This window comes from Drosophila navojoa, chromosome X (assembly GCF_054131105.1).
Source record: "Drosophila navojoa isolate 15081-1374.11 chromosome X, UAZ_NAV_1.0, whole genome shotgun sequence".
NCBI lineage: Eukaryota > Metazoa > Arthropoda > Insecta > Diptera > Drosophilidae > Drosophila > Drosophila navojoa.
This window is the reverse complement of record NC_142895.1, coordinates 6,335,001-6,357,209: the sequence shown is the minus strand read 5'-3', so window position 1 is coordinate 6,357,209 and position 22,209 is coordinate 6,335,001. Positions and strand designations below refer to the sequence as shown.

General features: G+C 37.9%; 1 protein-coding gene and 2 long non-coding RNA genes across 3 annotated transcripts in view; 1 reads left to right on the top strand and 2 right to left on the bottom strand.

Moving 5' to 3' along the window:
• The window catches only part of LOC149090557 (uncharacterized), an 81,503-nt gene that overhangs the window by 38,199 nt on the left and 21,095 nt on the right, over positions 1-22,209 (bottom strand). The window lies entirely within an intron of this gene.
• Positions 17,379-18,155, bottom strand: LOC149090559 (uncharacterized). The gene is made up of 5 exons (XM_089263507.1): positions 18,126-18,155; positions 17,985-18,024; positions 17,822-17,914; positions 17,658-17,755; positions 17,379-17,606 (listed from the first exon to the last, which is right to left on the bottom strand). The coding sequence occupies exons 2-5, from the start codon at positions 18,010-18,012 to the stop codon at positions 17,466-17,468; spliced, it is 360 nt and encodes a 119-aa protein (XP_089119633.1). The 5' UTR covers positions 18,013-18,024; positions 18,126-18,155; the 3' UTR covers positions 17,379-17,465.
• Positions 20,347-21,114, top strand: LOC149090558 (uncharacterized). The gene is made up of 4 exons (XR_016197287.1): positions 20,347-20,418; positions 20,491-20,530; positions 20,601-20,680; positions 20,732-21,114. It is a non-coding gene; the product is annotated as an uncharacterized LOC149090558 (long non-coding RNA).

The following is a 22,209-nucleotide window of genomic DNA, read 5'->3' as shown; positions in this document are numbered from 1 at the left end:
CCTAAAAACGCAAAAGGAACAGAAATTTAAATTACAAAAAAAAAGAGAGGATTGGGGGAAGAGGAAGCTCCACACACACACACACACGCGTGAAATGGAAGTTTTGGCCGGGAGTGCAAAATGTCGGTGGGGTAAGTTCTTTGATAATAAATGCATATGTATTCCACAAGTCCAGAGCATGCAAACAACTTATCGCCCAATTAGCATAAGCATCTTTAAGCCAAGTAATCGATTTTATGGCCAAACGCTTAAAGACCAAATTTAATTTTGAACATCTGGCAATGTTAAGCGCAGCCATTCAAAGTAACAGCCAAGGGGATAAGTGCAGATAAAAGCTTTCTCACGAGATTAGCAAGAATTGGCATTCGATTCAAGTACGGCACAAAAGAAAGTCAAGGTAAGGTGGGTGCCAGGTCTTGAGGTCTAAGTAGCTGCTAGGCTGACTCTACTGCCATAGAGTGACCAGCAAATACAGCCGAGTCTGTCCGATTGGATATATGTATATATGAATCTAGTGAATTTTAAGTATATAATGGTTTTGCTTAAGTTTGCATAGATCATAACGCACTTAAGAGTAAGGAACTACTTCTTATGAGTGATCAAAGAATGATATCGCAGCTTAGATTTTTGCCAGAGGCATCGATATCTGGACTCTCGCTCTATCTGAGTAGAATCGGCAATCATTTTGGTTTTTCTGAATACTCAAACATTCCTGGATATAGATTCTATATAGTTTATATACAAAGCTATTCGATAAGCAGCTTAAATGTTACGATATTTCGATATTCCGGATATTTTTCAGTTGAGCACTCCCACTATAAGTATTTTATATATAGTATAGATAGTCTATGTAGCTATTCGAAAAACCTCTCTATTCTATAGCTAGTCTAGCTCAGTCCATATGCATATAGATCTATCCCAGCACCGTTTTGGTTTCTTTTGGTATTTGTGAGTTAATTTTGCGCACACTCACTTAATTTTTAAGCCCCGGCAAGGGCTGCGACGTCTGCTTTATTATGTTATATACATACATGTATATATGTATGTATATGTGCAGGTGTATATATGTATATAGGCAAAGGCAGGGTGCCCTTAGAGTGGGGGACTTGAGTGAGAGTCGGGCCAAAGTTCAATTGGAAATTGGGTACGCCGTTGGCGGCTGCTGATGCAAAAGTTGCCTTTGCCTCCGCCTCCGCCTCCGCCTCCTGCTGCTGCTGCTGCTCCTCTGTCTGTACCTTTGCCATATAGCACTCAACAGATGTCGGATTGCTTCCACATGAAAATAATGCCGCAAAAACCCAACGGTAAAAAAAGAAAACAGAGAGCGAAAAAAAAAAACAAAATGGCAGCCTCGTAAACAACTTGCTAAACGTTTTGGCGCTCATTTTGCAGCCGCTGCTTAATTTTTTTTTCCGCTGCTGTTCACTGCTGCGATTCTTGTTGTTGTTGTTGCTGGCGCTTTGCTTGAGGCTGCGGGCACAAGTGAAAGTTCAACGGGACAATATGTGGGGGACCGCTGGCTCCTCGGGCTCTATAGGTGCTCGGCCGGGCTGAGGTGCGGGTGGTTGCCTGGCTGGGTGGTGCGTGGCGCGTGGCACATTACTGCGGCTGCCATGCATACACCACATTTCGCACATACCCGCACATAGCGCCAACACTCTCCCCGTTTCTCCCGCCAGCGAATTCTCATTTTTAGCTTTGTTTTGTTTGCTTTTTCTTTCCTTTTTTTTTCCCCCAATTTTTTCCCATTTGTTTTTTTTTTTTTTTGGCAGCACAGATTTTCCGCGTATTTTGCGGGCCGTGCCGCGTGGATGTTGTAGCCGAGTGTTTCGGGCATCGTCAAAAAACAAAAACAACAAAAGGCGCGCACATTAAATTATGAAAATAAAATGCGATGCGCCCTCAGCTACCCATCAAAGGGTCGCTGGAGCCATTGAATAACTCGACTCAACTCGACTCGACTCGACGATGACTTAATGAGCGGGCATATGGATATATAGCTCAGCGGCGCCACGGCAGCTGAGTTCTGTTTTAGGCTGAGGTAAAAAACTTGCGCATTTAACAGCCAAAGAAACAGATGAGAAAAGTGAGAGGGAGAGAGAGGAGGAGAAGGGAGTGGGAGCGGGGTATCTCTTCCTCTCGAAGGTGGGCGGGCAATGTGAAAAGTGATTGCGACTTTGTTTTGTTTAACTTTTTATTTAGCAAAAAACAAGAAGAAAAGAAAAATGAAAGCAAAAAATATATATAAATAAAAAATGTAAAAATATATATAAAAAAAAAGACGAAAAAACATATTTAATGTAACTTTTTAATTAAATCGTTATATATTCTCTCTGCTCTCAGTGCGATGCTGTGCAGAGTCTTCAAATCAGGCCCAACTGTTTTCTCTTGCTCTTGATTTTCGAGAAGTTTTAGAACATAAAAACGGTTAGATGCAAATTGCCAAGCTTGCGCTAAGAGCCAAAAAACGGGACGGCCTAATGAGGCCCAGCTGGTAATTAGGCCGAAGGCGTTCATCACGTATCTGTACAGATACAGATACAGATACAGATACAGATACAGATACAGATACAGATACAGATACAGATACAGATACAGATACAGATACAGATACAGATACAGATACAGATACAGATACAGATACAGATACAGATACAGATACAGATACAGATACAGATACAGATACAGATACAGATACAGATACAGATACAGATACAGATACAGATACAGATACAGATACAGATACAGATACAGATACAGATACAGATACAGATACAGATACAGATACAGATACAGATACAGATACAGATACAGATACAGATACAGATACAGATACAGATACAGATACAGATACAGATACAGATACAGATACAGATACAGATACAGATACAGATACAGATACAGATACAGATACAGATACAGATACAGATACAGATACAGATACAGATAACAGATACAGATACAGATACAGATACAGATACAGATACAGATACAGATACAGATACAGATACAGATACAGATACAGATAGCAGTACAGATACAGATACAGATACAGATACAGATACAGATACATACAGAATACAGATACAGATACAGATACAGATACAGATAAAAGATACAGATACAGATACAGATACAGATACAGATACAGATACAGATACAGATACAGATACAGATACAGATACAGATACAGATACAGATACAGATACAGATACAGATACGATACAGATACAGATACAGATACAGATACAGATACAGATACAGATACAGATACAGATACAGATACAGATACAGATACAGATACAGATAAGATACAGATACAGATACAGATACAGATACAGATACCGATACAGATACAGATACAGATACAGATACAGATACAGATACAGAATACAGATAACAGATACGGTCTCAGATACAGATACAGATACAGATACAGATACAGATACAGATACAGATACAGGATACAGATACAGATACAGATACAGATACAGATACAGATACAGATACAGATACAGATACAGATACAGATACAGATACAGATACAGATACAGATACAGAAACAGATACAGATACAGATACAGATACAGATACAGATACAGATACAGATATAGATAGTTAAGCAACTAATAATTGTATTTGTTGGCTCGTTAGGTATGCGCCAATGTTTGCCAATAAAATGCCAATGGGCAAAGTTATTTTATGCACAGCATCGAATCTATCATTTTATCTAACTATCTGTGCATTCGGTTGGTCAATCAAATATTCATGCAGAGTTTGCAACGCGTTTCATTTGAAATTTCGTACTTTTTATTAGCTGACCGTAAACGTTGATTGAGTAGCTAAATGACTTATGGATTTGTTTATGCTTCCTAATTGATATCATTTGGCCATGTTTCGTTATCAATTTACAATTTGATGAGTTATTTACTAGGTGCAGCAACAAGGTTGAGGCCAGGGCTGAAGCTCTTTCAACTCAAATGCTGATGCTTGCTTCGGATTTAGGGAAAATCTTGAAAAGTCAACATTCTGTATAAAGAGGCAGCTTAGAGCTTCCTCTTCTTCCATATCAATTTGGCAACAAATATCTATTTGTGTGTGTTTTTTTGTGCTTTTCATATGCTAGACTTGAATTAAATGTATTTTCTGTTATTTTTTGTGTATATTAATTTTCTTGGAATATCCCTCTTTATATCTGAGAGGCATACAGCACAAGCTGAAAAAGATTTACCGAATTATATATTCATATAAATATAAAACTGCATCTTCTATAGTTTTAGAGTTGTTCATTTCCTAAATATATCTTATATATACCGATTGGGGTCAAGGTGTTTTGAGCCGTAGCTGAATATTCTGCAGTCATAAGCGACTGCTTGACTGCTTCGTTCTTACTTTCCAGGAGTTGCATTGGCGCAAAGATATTCCCCAAGAAATTTGAGAATAGAATAGTTTTAGAATATATTTTATTTATATATTTTTTAAGTTAATTGCATTAATTGTGTATTTTATTTATATTTATCATAATTATTTTTAATTTTATTTTGTATTTATCAATTAATAATATTAAAATGTGTATAAGTATTTTATTCAATAATTTATAAAATATATGTATATTATGCATATATATTTTAAATATATATTTCTATTAAAATATATTCATTTATATATGCATATATATTTTTAATATATACTTCTACTTATATATATTTATTTTACCTTTAAATATTTGGCTTCAATTTACTTTATATTTAATTATTTATATGCCATCAGCTGCGTTTATTTAAACAAGGTTTTTTAGCTTGCTATTTCTGTATTTTATTTTTAATGAATGCAGCAAGCAAATTATAAATGTTTCCTTAATTGAATTCACATGCAGCATCAGCTAGCTGAATAGCTTCCGTCTCCCTCTCTCTCTCTCTCTCACTCTCTACCTCTCGCTTTCTCTCGCACAATGCATATAAGGGTATTCATTAGCCATTGCCTTGCTAATTTGGCTGCTCCATTGTGCTTTTCAAATATTGTTGGCATGCTGTTGAAATAGTTTGCATATTAATTGTTTTAATTGAAAAGCGCGTGCGCCTTTTAAAAAGTTTTTATAATTTTAATAGGCATTCAATGCAGGCACCACAAAATCAACCCACAGCCCGCATACACACACACACACACACACGCACGCACACACGCGTTGCTGCGCACATATTTTTTGAATTTGACGAGCTTTAATTGTTGCTGCCATTATTAATAATAATTTACCAAAATATTTTTGGCAACGCTTTGATGACTTTATTAGCCAAACGCACAACCCGCCCGCTGCGCCACGCCTACCGACCGCCCACCCACCACCGCTGCCGCTGCCTACGCCAGCCATGCCACATGAAGCGTGAGGCAACCGCGGCACGCGCCTCATTTAAAAGTCATTACGTTTAATAAAATACCCGAAAATGCCAACAACAACAACAGCAACAAATACAAAAAATTGAAAAATAAAAAAAATAATGTGAGAAAAAATATTGGGAATACCATCATTAATTGTTTCGCCTAACGGTTATTATGGAGGGCGTTGGCTTTATAGCCAGCCGTCGCATAAATCAATTTAATTTTTTTTATTATTATTATAATTTTTTGATATACATTTATTATTTTTTTTGTTGCTTTTTCATTGCATGCTGCACTGTAATAAATATTTCTATATAAACATCTATTCATTTATTCTGTAATAATTCTCGGAATTTTTTTTTTATTTATCGAGCCATTACGAATTTATGAATCGCCCTTGGGGAGCTGACGCACTGCATATCGCTGTGTGGCAGCTGCAGAAATAGTTAATGTCTTGAGATAGGGTACATATTGAATAGGCATATATTTGAAAATAGGCTTGGGTAGGGCACCTGAATCTATTTAAAATGGGAAATATGGGTATGGACCAAGAATTCTTGATGTAGGCGACAAGCTGAGTCACTTTAGCTCGTCTGCCTGTATGTTTGTCCGTCTATCCTTACGTTTGCACGCGTCAATCTCAGAAGATATACAACTAGAGACTTGGCAAGTCTGTATATGCAGAGCGCATATTGAGTTTGTTACCAAAAATCGATAGCTACTCCCGATATCGATTCAAAACCTCATCGAAACTAGGTTATGCACTTACATATATCTCCTTTGTCTTTAAAGCTAGAGTCTCCAAATTTTAAACATAGATTCCTGTTTATTTTACACAATTTCAATTTCTGTTATAATCTCCATCCCCTTAGCAAGAAAGTTTCCTCTTCTGCTGTCTTATAAATATCATCGCTTTAGGACTGCGCTCACATCTTTGTATCAACCATTATGAGCACACAGACATACATATAAATTCATGGCATTGAGAGGGGCGAGCGAGCATAGTTTTTGGCTGGCAACTCGCGCCCAGCGCTTGATGAATGCCTAACCCAGTTGAGGCCAAGAGCACGACCAAGACCGGGCAGCGCCCACATATCATAGTACTTTACTGTTGGTGTTGGCCATAATGACAGCAGCAAGGACTAGAGCGACCGAGGACTTCTGGATAATCAAAACGATGATGATGACGATGATGATGATGATGATGATGACGATGATGATGGGCAAAGACCTAGAGACTTGATACTCGTAAGGCTGTTGATCAGCTTACACACCCTTGAAGCGCCAGCGCGTTTATTGCGACGTCCATTTGTCTAAACCGCCCCTAACCCTAGCACTTGACTCCATACAAAGCCAGCTAGCATGTGTGTGTGAGTGTGTGTGTGTGTGTGTTGGCTGCTTCGCATGTTGTGCGTGCTTTGGCCGGTAACAGTGAAAACCTTTTTCACGCACATTCCAGATGACACACCCACCCACACACAAACACACACACACACACACACAGTTGCAGCCCTACCCCGCCCCCTTGTGACGCCCATATTCAAGGAAGTTGGCAGCGCGCGCGTCAGCAGCTACAAAATATTTACAATGAAAAATGTCAGCAGGTATTTATTTTTATGGCTCAACATTCGTCAGTCTTATTGTTAGTTGGACTGGGAATGGAGTCGAGGCGGGGGCGTATACGCGCTGGCGGGGGCGGGGTGGACTGCGGCAGGATGCGAACTTGGGTGCGGGTTAAGCGATGCGCACAAAAGTGAGTAGCGCAAGTTCCGCCAAGCAGAAGCTGTTATCAACAGACAAGACATGATTTGATTGGAATAGAATAAAATAGAACAAAAAATGAAAATAAAAAAAAAAAAAATAAATAAAAATAAAAATTTCTTCGTCAAATGTTAGGCCCTGAATTGATTGGCATAAAATAATACAGAAATAAAAATGAAATATGCGAGAGATCTACCGCATCGAGCCTGAGTTTATTGTTATAAAATAATAAAAAAATAAATGAAAATTTAAAAAATTAAAATATTCAAGGACCGCAACGGTCCTTATTTTCTTATAATAAAATAAAAAATAATAAAATAAATAAAAATAAAATAAATTATGCGAAGGATCTACCGCATCGGTACAAAAATAAATAAATTAAAATAAAAGAATGAAATATTGAAGGACAGCAACGGTCTTGATTTTCTTTTCATAAAATATTGAAAAAAATAAAATAAAAGTAAAATAAAATATGCGAGAGATCTACCGCATCGGTCTTGAGTTTATTGTCATAAAATAATAAAAAAGCGTAAATTAAAATAAAAGAATAAAATATTGAAGGATTGAAGGTCCTAATTTTCTTTTCATAAAATTATCAAAAATAAATACAAATAAAATGAAATATGCGAGAGATCTTGAGTTTATTGTTAAAAAATAATAAAAAAAATAAATTAAAATTTAAAAAATTAAATTAATAATTTTCTTATAATAAAAAAAAAATAAATAAAATAAATAGAAAAATTTATTTAAAAATAAAAAATTTATTTTCATAAAATAATAAAAATTAAATACAAATAAAACTAAATATGCGACAGATTATGTATATAAAATAAAATAATAATTAATAAATAAATAAATATAAAATAAAATATTTAAGAGATCTATCTCAAAGGTCCTGAATTGATTGTCATAACACATATATATATATATAAATTAAAAATTAAATTATATTAAATATACGAGAATCTAACTCATCGGCTCTGATGCAATTTTCATAAAATACAAAAAAATAATACATGCAATTAAAATACAAGTTTTATGCGATCTTTGACCATTTATATCAAACTCTTTTCATGGCAGGTGCATTTCCCGGCTAAATCGTTTTGTGGAACACGACTTTGCTCCGCTCTGCTGTCGACTGTCTGTGGCTCTGGCTTTTGCCTGGCCGTCATTTTATGAATATTTATTTTGTCTCTCATATTAAAAATACAAGCCTCAGCACACACACACACACACACACACAGACACTCGCACACATCTAGCCAATGACTAATAGTTGTATATTTTATTAATATTTGTCTCGCAGCATATTAGAACGCTGCCATGGTGGGCGTTTCGAGCAGCTGGGCGTGGCGCCATGGCTGGCTGCCTGACTGACTGACTGCTCTCTATGCATATTAAAAAAGGCTTTGCATGCCTTGGACAACAGCAACTGAGCAGCGGCCGGAGCATATCGTGCGGCAGCGCCCAAAAGCAGCCAGCACACATTTTGCGTGCGTGGCCAAAAGGGGTTGAGTGTGTGTGTGTGTGTTTGTTTGACTCCCTCTCTATGTGTGTGTGTGTGTGTGCGTCAAGGAGCTTGAGCAAAATGCTGCCACATGTTTTCTTCTCTTCCCATTTCATTTTTGTGTGTGTTTTTTTTTTTATGTCACTTCCGCTTTTATTTATTTTTATTCTTCAGGCGCCGCGTGTGTTGTTGCTTTTAGACACTCGAAGCTGTCAGCGCTTTGTTGTTGTTGTTGTTATTGGATTTGCTCTAGCTGCTCTCTGAACAGGAGCTTTCGCTTCAGCACTCAGCGTGGCGGCTACTAGACTCTGCCATAATTCTTGGCTTAAAGCAAACTTCAGTTCATCAGCTGCCCAGAGCTGAAGGTGTTCGATTTTGGCTGCAATTGTCTAGTATTATGGCAGTTAGGGCATTTGGAGGGCGGCTTGGTGCTGTTGTGCCTCGCCGCTTGCTCATTGTTTGGCATCGAAAATACAAAAATAACATAAAAAAAATAACACTTAACCGCCTGCCAAGTTGACTTGACTACTAAAAAGGGTTCATATACATATGCCACACAAGCACACAAACACACAAACACACACACACACACACACACACATGCACATATACATTTTGCATATACATGTATTCAGCTTTGGCTAGAGTGTGGGTCAGGAGTCTTGACTTTTTATGGCTACGTGTTGATTTGTGGTATTCTCTCTCTAGCTCGCTCCCTCTCTCTCCCTCTCTCAACCACTCACCCACCCACTCACCCATTCACTCTGTGGCTGACTCATGACCAGCTCCATTTCCTATGCTATGTTTTATGTTTTGGCCGCCATTGAATGAAAGAAAAACTCGCCAAAAACTTTTCGCCTATGACGTCGCCTTTCATTTCCGCTAGCCGTGGCCGTGGCGCGGCGCTCCATTGATTTGGGCGAGCGCTAATTTAATAGAATTAAGCACATGTGCTCGGCATCTCGTGCCCCTCACAGCCGCCCAGCCGCAGCACTTTGAGTTTAATTTGGCGCAGCTGCCGCTGCCTTTGGTCACACTGAAAATTGAGTAAATAGCAATTTGAATGAAATGTTTTTCTGTAATTTCAGCTTTATTTTCATTTATCGCTCAGGTCGTGTCTACCTCTATCTATTTCTCTCTCTCTCTCTCTCTCTCTCTCTCTCTCTGTGTGTGTGCTGCTGCAGCTGAGCTTAAATTTCAGTTTAGCGTTTTTTATGCCATCGAAATGCCTTTAGCAGCAATTTGCGTTAAAGTGCTTTCAATATTTTGTCCTTTATGCTCGAGCTGGTCATCCATATTGTCAGAACGCTGTGAAATGAGCTGAGCAACAATAGCGCTGAGCGAGTGGCACGAATATGCGATACCCTGTAGGCAGTTAACTAGGCGCACAAATTGAGAATATATATATAACTGCCACACTGTCTCTCTCCCTCTCTCTCTCTCTCTCTCTCTCTCTCTCTCTCTCTCTCTCTCTCTCTCTCTCTCTCTGTCTTTTGGCATACCTTTTGAACCAACTGCCGTGCATAATATTGAAATATTTTTAATAGCATTCCCCTGCAGCTGCAATATGCGCGCAATAGAAATCGTTTCGGCGACACATTTGGTTAGCCTTTGGGCCGTCTCTCTCTCTTGGTCCCCCCCTCGCTCGCCCTCTCTCTCTCATGTTGAAAATCGTGCGCTCAGCCAGGCAAGCTTCCTTGCTAGGCAACTGCAAGGCCCTCCACATGCGCTAGCCTGGGGCAACGAAAAGTACCATCAACTAATACCATTAAATAAACCCCATGCACACACGAGCGCCAGGACGCACAAAGCAGAGCGTCAAGGGCGCAGAATGGGTGGATGCGGGATGGGGATGGGGTTTCGGAAATGAGGTACTACGGGCTGTGGGGGGTGTTGCCAAAGACAGCGATGGAATCCGAGGAAACGCCGAAGATAGACAAAGGCAGTGGCATAGTTTTTGCACGTATAACGGTAACTGACACGTTGCCGCACACACACACACACACAAAAGAAGGTATAAAGAGTGCGAGAGAGAGAGAGAGAGGGCAGAGCGGTGGCTGTGTGTGTACTTTTCTCATTTGCTGCTGAATTTTTATTACAAATTTCTTCATGATGATGGGAAAGCGAACTTTTCTCTCCACATTTTTTTTTATTTCATTTTATTTTATTTTATTTTAGTGCCACGGCCGTTGCCGATGCCGATGCCGATGCAGGCGCCGTCGTCGAGGTCGACGGCAATGCTGAGGCAGAATAAATAGCCGGCAAAAAGGAAAATCATTGCAATAGGAAATGAAAATGTTGCGGACGGCGGGGAGCGAATGAATTGAACAGAGACAGCAAATCAATAGGAAACGGCACGAGGATATTTAAGCAGGATATTTAATATGAGCACCTAAAGCTCGGCCCGCTCCTGCCCCCCCACTCGCCCTCTGGCAGCCACGACAATCGCCGCATCATCCACTCAGACAAACAAAAGACGCCCGCATTGCCATTTTATGCCATATATGCGAGTTCCTTCTCTTCTTCTTGCCAATGCCAAATATGAAATTGTTGTGGGCCACAAAAACAGAAGAGAGAAATACCCTAGATATAATTGTATAGGGGATATATATGACTAGGTAGATAGATACTACATACTACATACTACATACTACATACTACATACTACATACTACATACTACATACTACATACTACATACTACATACTACATACATACTACATACTACATACTACATACTACATACTACATACTACATACTACATACTACATACTACATACTACATACTACATACTACATACTACATACTACATACTACATACTACATACTACATACTACATACTACATACTACATACTACATACTACATACTACATACTACATACTACATACTACATACTACATACTACATACTACATACTACATACTACATACTACATACTACATACTACATACTACATACTACATACTACATACTACATACTACATACTACATACTACATACTACATACTACATACTACATACTACATACTACATACTACATACTACATACTACATACTACATACTACATACTACATACTACATACTACATACTACATACTACATACTACATACTACATACTACATACTACATACTATACATACTACATACTACATACTACATACTACATACTACATACTACATACTACATACTACATACTACATACTACATACTACATACTACATACTACATACTACATACTACATACTACATACTACATACTACTACATACTACATACTACATACTACATACTACATACTACTACATACTACATACTACATACTACATACTACATACTACATACTACATACTACATACTACATACTACATACTACATACTACATACTACATACTACATACTACATACTACATACTACATACTACATACTCATACTACATACTACATACTACATACTACATACTACATACTACATACTACATACTACATACTACATACTACATACTACATACTACATACTACATACTACATACTACATACTACATACTACATACTACTACTACATACTACATACTACATACTACATACTACATACTACATACTACATACTACATACTACATACTACATACTACATACTACATACTACATACTACATACTACATACTACATACTACATACTACATACTACATACTACATACTACATACTACATACTACATACTACATACTACATACTACATACTACATACTACATACTACATACTACATACTACATACTACATACTACATACTACATACTACATACTACATACTACAATACTACATACTACATACTACATACTACATACTACATACTACATACTAGACACATACTACATACTACATACTACATACTACATACTACATACTACATACTACATACTACATACTACTACTACATACTACATACTACATACTACATACTACATACTACATACTACATACTACATACTACATACTACATACTACATACTACATACTACATACTACATACTACATACTACATACTACATACTACATACTACATACTACATACTACATACTACATACTACATACTACATACATACTACATACTACATCTACATACTACATACTACATACTACATACTACATACTACATACTACATACTACATACTACATACTACATACTACATACTACATACTACATACTACATCCTACATACTACATACTACATACTACAATACTACATACTACATACTACATACTACATACTACATACTACATAACTACATACTACATACTACATACTACATACTACATACTACATACTACATACGAACATACTACATACTACATACTACATACTACATACTACATACTACATACTACATACTACATACTACATACTACATACTACATACTACATACTACATACTACATACTACATACTAACATACTACATACTACATACTACATACTACATACTACATACTACATACTACATACTACATACTACATACTACATACTACATACTACATACTACACATACTACATACTACATACTACATACTACATACTACATACTACATACTACATACTACATACTACATACTACATACTACATACTACATACTACATACTACATACTACATACTACATACTACATACTACATACTACATACTACATACTACATACTACATACTACATACTACATACTACATACTACATACTACATACTACATACTACATACTACATACTACATACTACATACTACATACTACATACTACATACTACATACTACATACTACATACTACATACTACATACTACATACTACATACTACATACTACATACTACATACTACATACTACATACTACATACTACATACTACATACTACATACTACATACTACATACTACATACTACATACTACATACTACATACTACATACTACATACTACATACTACATACTACATACTACATACTACATACTACATACTACATACTACATACTACATACTACATACTACATACTACATACTACATACTACATACTACATACTACATACTACATACTACATACTACATACTACATACTACATACTACATACTACATACTACATACTACATACTACATACTACATACTACATACTACATACTACATACTACATACTACATACTACATACTACATACTACATACTACATACTACATACTACATACTACATACTACATACTACATACTACATACTACATACTACATACTACATACTACATACTACATACTACATACTACATACTACATACTACATACTACATACTACATACTACATACTACATACTACATACTACATACTACATACTACATACTACATACTACATACTACATACTACATACTACATACTACATACTACATACTACATACTACATACTACATACTACATACTACATACTACATACTACATACTACATACTACATACTACATACTACATACTACATACTACATACTACATACTACATACTACATACTACATACTACATACTACATACTACATACTACATACTACATACTACATACTACATACTACATACTACATACTACATACTACATACTACATACTACATACTACATACTACATACTACATACTACATACTACATACTACATACTACATACTACATACTACATACTACATACTACATACTACATACTACATACTACATACTACATACTACATACTACATACTACATACTACATACTACATACTACATACTACATACTACATACTACATACTACATACTACATACTACATACTATCTCCCATCTTTCATCTACTTTCTACTACTATTTCCAGGGTATTCAAAATTATGTTTCATCCGCTGGCAAGCCACTTACTCGTAAGACACTTTCCAATTTGATATCAATAATAGTCAAGGAGCAGGCAACCTGTTTGTGGCCCCTCGGCCCACACACCATCCTCCTCCATTGAGCAGCTGCTCCTGCTCATTGTTGTTGTTCGTCCTGCTGATGGTGTTGCTAGCCAAAGACGTTGGCGATTTGGAGCGTCTGCTGCTTTTTCGTTGTATCTTTGTATCTTAAAGTGCGGCCGCAACTTAGCTTCAACTATTTATCTTGTTAGCGGAAATCTATTGAAAATGTTTATGTGCCTTATGGCAGTATATATATACAGATATGTATGTATGTGTGTGTGTGTTTGTGTGTGTGCTAGCAACCACAACTGAGAGCGCGCTGTGCTCGACTGCAGCGAGTCTGGCTTTTTAAGATCTCAAGTTGGCTTTTTGTTTTCAGCATTTAAGGTTAATGGAGAGATAAATGAAAAGCCACTACTTTATAGTCTCTCTCTCTCTCTCTCTCTCTATATATATATATATATATATATATGTTTACCGCTTTAGTTATATATATAGATGGATATAGTTACAGCTATAATCCTTGTTGCACTCACACAGCAGAAAACTTTTACGTATCTTAACTGAATATATCGTTCATCTCTCGCTGCTCCAGTTTTGTTATCGTCTATCGACCTCTAGAGTGTACCGCTACTAATGCAGTTATCGATAATATTGATTGTTACTTTAGTACAGCAATCAGTGGCTGGCATCTACACGGCAAGAAAAAAAGGAGAGAGAAATAGTCAAACTGTGGGCATTATTAATCCATTGACAACAGGGCAGGAGTTGTACACTGTTGAGCAGGAGCAGCCAGCAGGAGACGGCCGCGGCAGAGGACGGGCAACAGCAGCGAGTCCTTTGGCAAAATCAATAAGTGAAGAAAACTTAAACTTGGCGTTCAGTTTTGTGAGTGCTTTCAATTACTTTGCAATCGCTACGTGGTAAACGCTCGTGTGTGTGCTAGTGTGTGTGTGTGTGTGTGTGTGGCAACATTTATGGGCAACTATTGGGAGCTGTAAGTTGTGCGGCACGAACTCGTTCGGCATTTCAAATTTAACTTGAACTGCGACATATTATTGTCATAATGGCAGCGCCCCAACCCAACCCACACAACCCACTCCACCCACTCAATCCACCAACCCTACCTAGCTACCACCTCGCTCAGGCCAACTCTCGTCTAGCTCCGCGCCGCTTTGCCAATGTCAGCCCCCTCCCCCAACTTACCCCAATTGCTGTATTGCTCTTTTAAGCCCTTTGCCGCAAAACGTTGACTTTTTAGCGTTTTGTCTTCTTCTCTGTTTGTCGCTGTTGTTGTTGTTGTTGTTCGGTTGTTCAGTTGTTTGGCTGTTTGGCTGTTCGTCGTCACCCCCAGCTCCAGGCGCTGTTGCTAACCCCCCATGGATCGTAATGTTGGCAACTTTATTTGCGGTTTTGTGTAACTGTAAATTACACAAACAGACGCGCAAATGAAACATATGTAACCGATGTGCTTCAGCCTCTGCCTCTGTGTGTGTGTGTGTGTGTGCGTGTGTGAGTTGCAGCCAAGGCATATACATAAATTATTAAACAAAACTGAGTATCATGGCAGTGGATGTCACCAGAGCTCAGGCCCAACCCCAAGCGAACGCGCGCCGACACACGGCGTATGCGTAATTTTGTTTTATTTCAAGCCTTTGTGTGTGACGCTGTGAGAGTGTTGGTGTGTGTGTGTGTGTGTGTATTATTTATGCATACGGCGCATGGAAAATTGCAATTGGTTTTTGGCAGCATCAAATTTGCTTTGAGCATAAATGAAATATATATATATTTATATATAAACTAACATGCAAACACATATAATATATATAATATATATATTAGTGTGTATGTATATGTGCCTGCATTCATATTCATATTTATGATGTATGTGTATCGAATCGAATGCATAATAAAATAAGAAATCGATTCGCATCGAATTTGCTGCCATAACAAAAGCAGCGCAAAGGCAAAGGCAATGCAATCGAAATTGATTTCGAATGAAACGAAAATTTAATGCAGCTCGCATCTTATGCGCACTGGCTTCGATGTTTTCCATTTGTTTGCATGCAGCCGCCTAATTGTTTTCATTATCGAGCACAACAATTATTTATTTCTATATTTCTGCAATACATTGTGCCCGAACAGCTTTGCATCCAAAGCCAAGGCGCACGCGGCGTATGCGTAATTTTATTTCGTTGCCATTTAACGTGGTGTGGTGTGTGTGTGTGTGGGTGTGTGTGTGCTCATAATCGAATTTAGTCCTATTTGAATTTGAAATTTAAGCAAATAAAAGTTTTACAACTGTGAAATTGCTGTGGCTGCATTTTTGCATAAATATTTTCCGAAATTCTTGTTTAATTATGTGTAATTCCTTTGGAAAATATTTATACAATGATGAATCAATAAAACTGAAAATGAATTAAAGCTAATATTTGTCGTATATGTTCGATTTTTATTCCATTTATTAGAAACAAAAATAAATTGTTTTAAATGGAGCTTAAGAAACATTTGAATCAATAATCTATGCTTACAAAAACAAAAAAGTAAATAAATAAAAATATAAATATATATACATATTTTGTTTATTATGAATTTTTGTATTTTAGTTCTTATTATTATTACTTTTTTTGTATACAGATAAAATAAATTAATAAATAAATATATTTCAACTTAAATAGGTTTTTTTTAAATTTTAAAACATATGTTTTTATTTATTATTTATATTTTAAATGTACATATATTCATATGCAATTTACAGAGTATATATAATATAACAATTACATCATGTCAATATCGGCATTGCCTAGATTCTCAGCGTAATAAGAAATAAGCATTCTGGGGGCATGCTTTTTTAAATCTTCGTTGGGTATCAGTTCAGGGCGCTTTCGGTTGTGGAATTTCACTACAAAAATTAGTTTCTGGTCTTGTTTTATGATCTTTGTCTTTGTTTTTATGATCTTTGTCTTTCTTATTTTTATTGGCACGCTGATCTACCTCCCATTTGCGGAGACGCCCCTGCAAACAAGAATCAAGAGCTGGCGCATTGACACTAAAAGGAAAACTTACAGCTGAACGTCTGCGTGGCACGCCGGCCGACTGTCCCGCAGTCGATGGAGTCGGGGTAGTGGTGCCAGCTGGAACTATGTGCATGCTTAATGTGTATGCTTAATATGTATAATGACTAAATGAATAAATATGAATTAATGTAAATATCTAAATTCAACACTTACGTTGCGAATTGTTATCGGGAGAAGCCATCGTGCAGTTGAGCGACTGTCCCGCAGTCGATGGAGTCGGGGTAGCGGTGCCAGCTGGAACTATGTCTATATATGTATGTATAATGACTAAATGTATAAATATGAATTAATGTAAATATCTAAATTCAACACTTACGTTGCGAATTGTTATCGGGAGAAGCCATCGTGCAGTTGAGCTAAATTAATTCACATTCAGTTAATATTGAAAAATGAAAAAAAAAATAAGTAAATAAATAAATAAAGAAAAAAATAATAATAAAAAATAAAAAAAAATTACCAATTGAATTTCCGTATTTCGTCTGTCTAGTCAAACGTAAGACTGATGATTTTTACAATATGTTTAAATCTACATCAAGATATTTGACAGCAAACACGCGGACTACTAGATTGCTTGATGCTGGGCAGGCATCGTTTGCAAATAACTGTAAAGTGTGTGTAAAAGTGTCTGTCCCACTGCAGCGCAGTCCAAGCGCAGTCGCTGCTCACTGCGCAGTTAGCAGAGCGCGGGCTTATGCGTGAGTGTGAATTTATGATTGCATAAAAGAAGAGCAGAGTGATTGGAATATCAGCTGGCAGGGTTTAGGGTATCTCCTGGTCGAGCAGTCTCGACTAGAGCGCCCTTACGTGTTATCATAGATGTATACAAAAATTTATTTATTTAACTAGATAATAACTAAAATCATATATATTCATAAATATAAGTCGCTTTATCTTTAATTATAAAACATTCTGTTATAATTGATTACATATATAATCTACATACATATATGTATGTATATAAACTGATTCCAATCTTAACTAAAACTCTCTCAATCTTTCACATTCATTTGGAAATCCTTGCGTGTCTCGAACATGATATAACAGTTGACATATCCCAAAAATGGAAGCAACAACAAAAATGCACTATAAACATATACAACTAGTGGAACAAAGAGACAAAGAGACAGGAACAACAACAACAATTCGCTTCGATAATAAAATCGTATTGCCGCCTTGGCCAAGGCAGCCAGCAAGCAGACCAACAATATTGACAGGTAAAGTGGGTAACGGGTGAAACATTTGACCATTTCTAGCCCCACACCCCGTTCGCCCTTTCGCCCTTTCGCCCTTCGCTGCTACGCCCACAGCCAGGGCCACACCCACGCCCACTTAGCTAGCGTATAAATATGCAATGGCCACAAAATTGTTGTGAAATTTTTGCCTTGAATGCTAAGCAGTAAATTTGACTTGAGTTCAGGGGACAAACACGGGGACAGGACACGGGACACGGGACACAAGACACGGAGCAGGAGGAGACATAGATCCTGCATGTGAAATTCGTTTGACGGTAGCAAAAGCAATCGATACCAATTGATAATAATGATATTCCCCCTTTGTTTTTGCTGCTCCGTTACCTAATCGAGATAATGAAAATGCGTAACCGACTGGCCCATACTCTGTGCGGGAGAGAGAGAGAGAGAGAGAGAGGGAGAGGGTGGAAGATGACGCTAGACAGATTGACTGCGAAGCAGTTGTTGTTGCACTAAAGCTAGACTTAGTTTATATAATTGATGGCATTGTATGTTATATTATATAAAGGAATATATACATTTATTGATATATATATATATAATTATTCATATATTTATACACTTGATAGGTGTCCCATCTCTGTCTTTCATTCAGATTCACCCACTGTAGCTCTTGAAATTCTGCAACTAAAATTCCATTGGCTTAAATATCATGGAAAATGTGACAGATGTGTGTGGCGGGGAGCCCCCTACTCCCTACACCTTTGCCCCTACCACAGTGTCGTGGGCGTTATAATAAAGCTAATAACGGTACTTGCTGTCATTTCCATTGCCATTTCTATTTCCATTTCGATTTCGATTCCCATTTCCATTTCATTTGCTGCGGCTAATAAATAAAATGCTATCTTATATAGTTGACGCTCTCGATAGCCAAGCCAAGAGAGAGAGAGAGAGAGAGAGAGAGTGAGTGAGGAGAGGGCGCGACTTTTGTCCAGTCAACAAAATAAGTAGAAAATATTCAAGCAATTTGCATGCTTGATGACCATTTTAGTTGGCCAAGTCGCCAAGTTGGCGGGTTAAGCAGCACTTATTCCACTTGTTGTTGTACGAATCGTAATTGCTTTGATTGCGGCATATTGTGGCCGCCGAGCTGGCTGGAACGGGCGGCTGTAACAAGTCGAGCCAATCGCTAATTGAATTTAAATAAAACAGGCAAGGGTGCTCTAGTCGAGACTGCTCGACCAGGAGATACCCTGGACCCTGACAGCTGATCTTCTAATCACTCTGCTCTTCTTTTATGCACTCATATTATTCACACTCACGCATAAGCCCGCGCTCTGCTTACTGCGCAGTAAGCAGCGACTGCGCTTGGACTGCGCTGCAGTGGGACAGACACTTTTACACACACTTTACAGCTATTTGCAAACTATGCCTGCCCAGCATCAAGCAATCTAGTAGTCCGCGTGTTTGCTGTCAAATATCTTGATATGGGCTTAAACATATTTTAAAAATCATCAGTCTTACGTTTGACTAGACAGACGAAATACGGAAATTCAATTGGTAATTTTTTTAAAAATTTATTTATTTACTTTTTTTCATTTTTCAATATTAACTGAATGTGAATTAATTTAGCTCAACTACAGGATGGCTTCTCCCGCCGAGAATTCGCAACGTAAGTGTTGAATTTAGATATTTACATTAATTCATATTTATTCATTTAGTCATTATACATACATATATAGACATAGTTCCAGCTGGCACCGCTACCCCGACTCCATCGACTGCAGGACAGTCGGCCGGCGTGCCACGCAGACGTTCAGCTGTAAGTTTTCCTTTTAGTGTCAATGCGCCAGCTCTTGATTCTTGTTTGCAGGGGCGTCTCCGCAAATGGGAGGTAGATCAGCGTCGTATTGCCAATCAAAATAACAAAGATTTAGCAGCAAAAGTGTTGAGACGGTCTTTAGAAAAGCACAAAAAGATCGTCCCCACCAAAAACAACGGCTTTGAGCGTGGTCTCAAGCCGGAGTGTATTTTGACTTGTGTAAAACAAGACCAGAAACTAATTTTTGTGGTGAAATTCCATAACCAAAAGCGCCCGGAGCTGATACCCAACGAAGATTTAAAAAAGCATGTCCCCAGAATGCTTATTTCTTATTACGCTGAGAAGCTACGCAATGCCGATATTGACATGATGTAATTGTTACATTATATATACTTTGTAAATTGCATATGAATATACAACTCTAGCAACTCTAGTTTTAAAGATGTAGCGGATGAAAATTTATTATTGATTTTCGATTATGTTTTTAATCGATAACAAAATAACGGGACAATTATTCGATTTTGGAAGCAAGCCCCGACATGCGCGTGGTATACCTAGGGAGCAAAATTTCAAGTCTCTAGCTCTTATATCTTCTGAGATCGACGCGTTCAAGCATACAGACAGAGGGACAGACGGACGGACGGACAGGGCTAAATCAACTCAGCTCGTCGGCCTGATCAATAATATATATATATATATATATATAGTTGGCGGGGTCTACCACGCCTCCTTCTGCCTGTTACATACATTTTAACAAATCCATTATACCTTGATTTCCCATCAACTGAGGGAACTATTAATTTGAGTTATTAACCATGCACTCACTGCTTATAGGAATTCCTCAAATGGTTTCTTCTTCTTATAAGCATATAATATTTGCATTGGATCTGCGCCCCTTGCCCCGCAATCGCATTCGATTTCGATTTCACATTGCGCTCGCTGCTCGCTGCTCGCTGCTCGCTGCTCGTCTGTGAAAAGTGGCGACAAATAAAGCATAAAGCCGCAGCTGCCTCGGCTGAAGTCAGTCAAGTTGCAGCGGCGACTGACCCCCGGCAGCCCAAACAGTTGCCCCTTTACCTTGGTCGGCGGTCGCTACCTTTCGCGTCGACCCTTCGGCAGTACGCGGCGGCCCAGTTTGGTGTCTGGGCGAGGGCTTGGGTCTGGGCTTGGGCTGCGCTTCCGCAGAATCACTTAACGCTTGATTACACCGATTGACGTTTTGACGAGGCAGTGATGCTGCACAAGTCGATGATGATGATGGTGATGATGATGAAGAAGAAGAAGAAAAAGTTGAAGATGATGAGCGAGGGCAGAGGCGGTCCAGACAACTGTTGAGGGCGAAGCTGCTTGCAAACTCTGGTCTAGAACATTACAAGAACAAGCTGATGCGAAGAAGAGGCAGAAACGACAGCAGCAGGAGCAGCAGCAGGAGCAGCAGCAGCAGCAACAAAAACAGAAGCTGAAGACAAAGTCGATGCTCAAGTAGCAATCGGAGTTGGAGTTGCAGTTGCAGTTGGCAAACGCAAAGG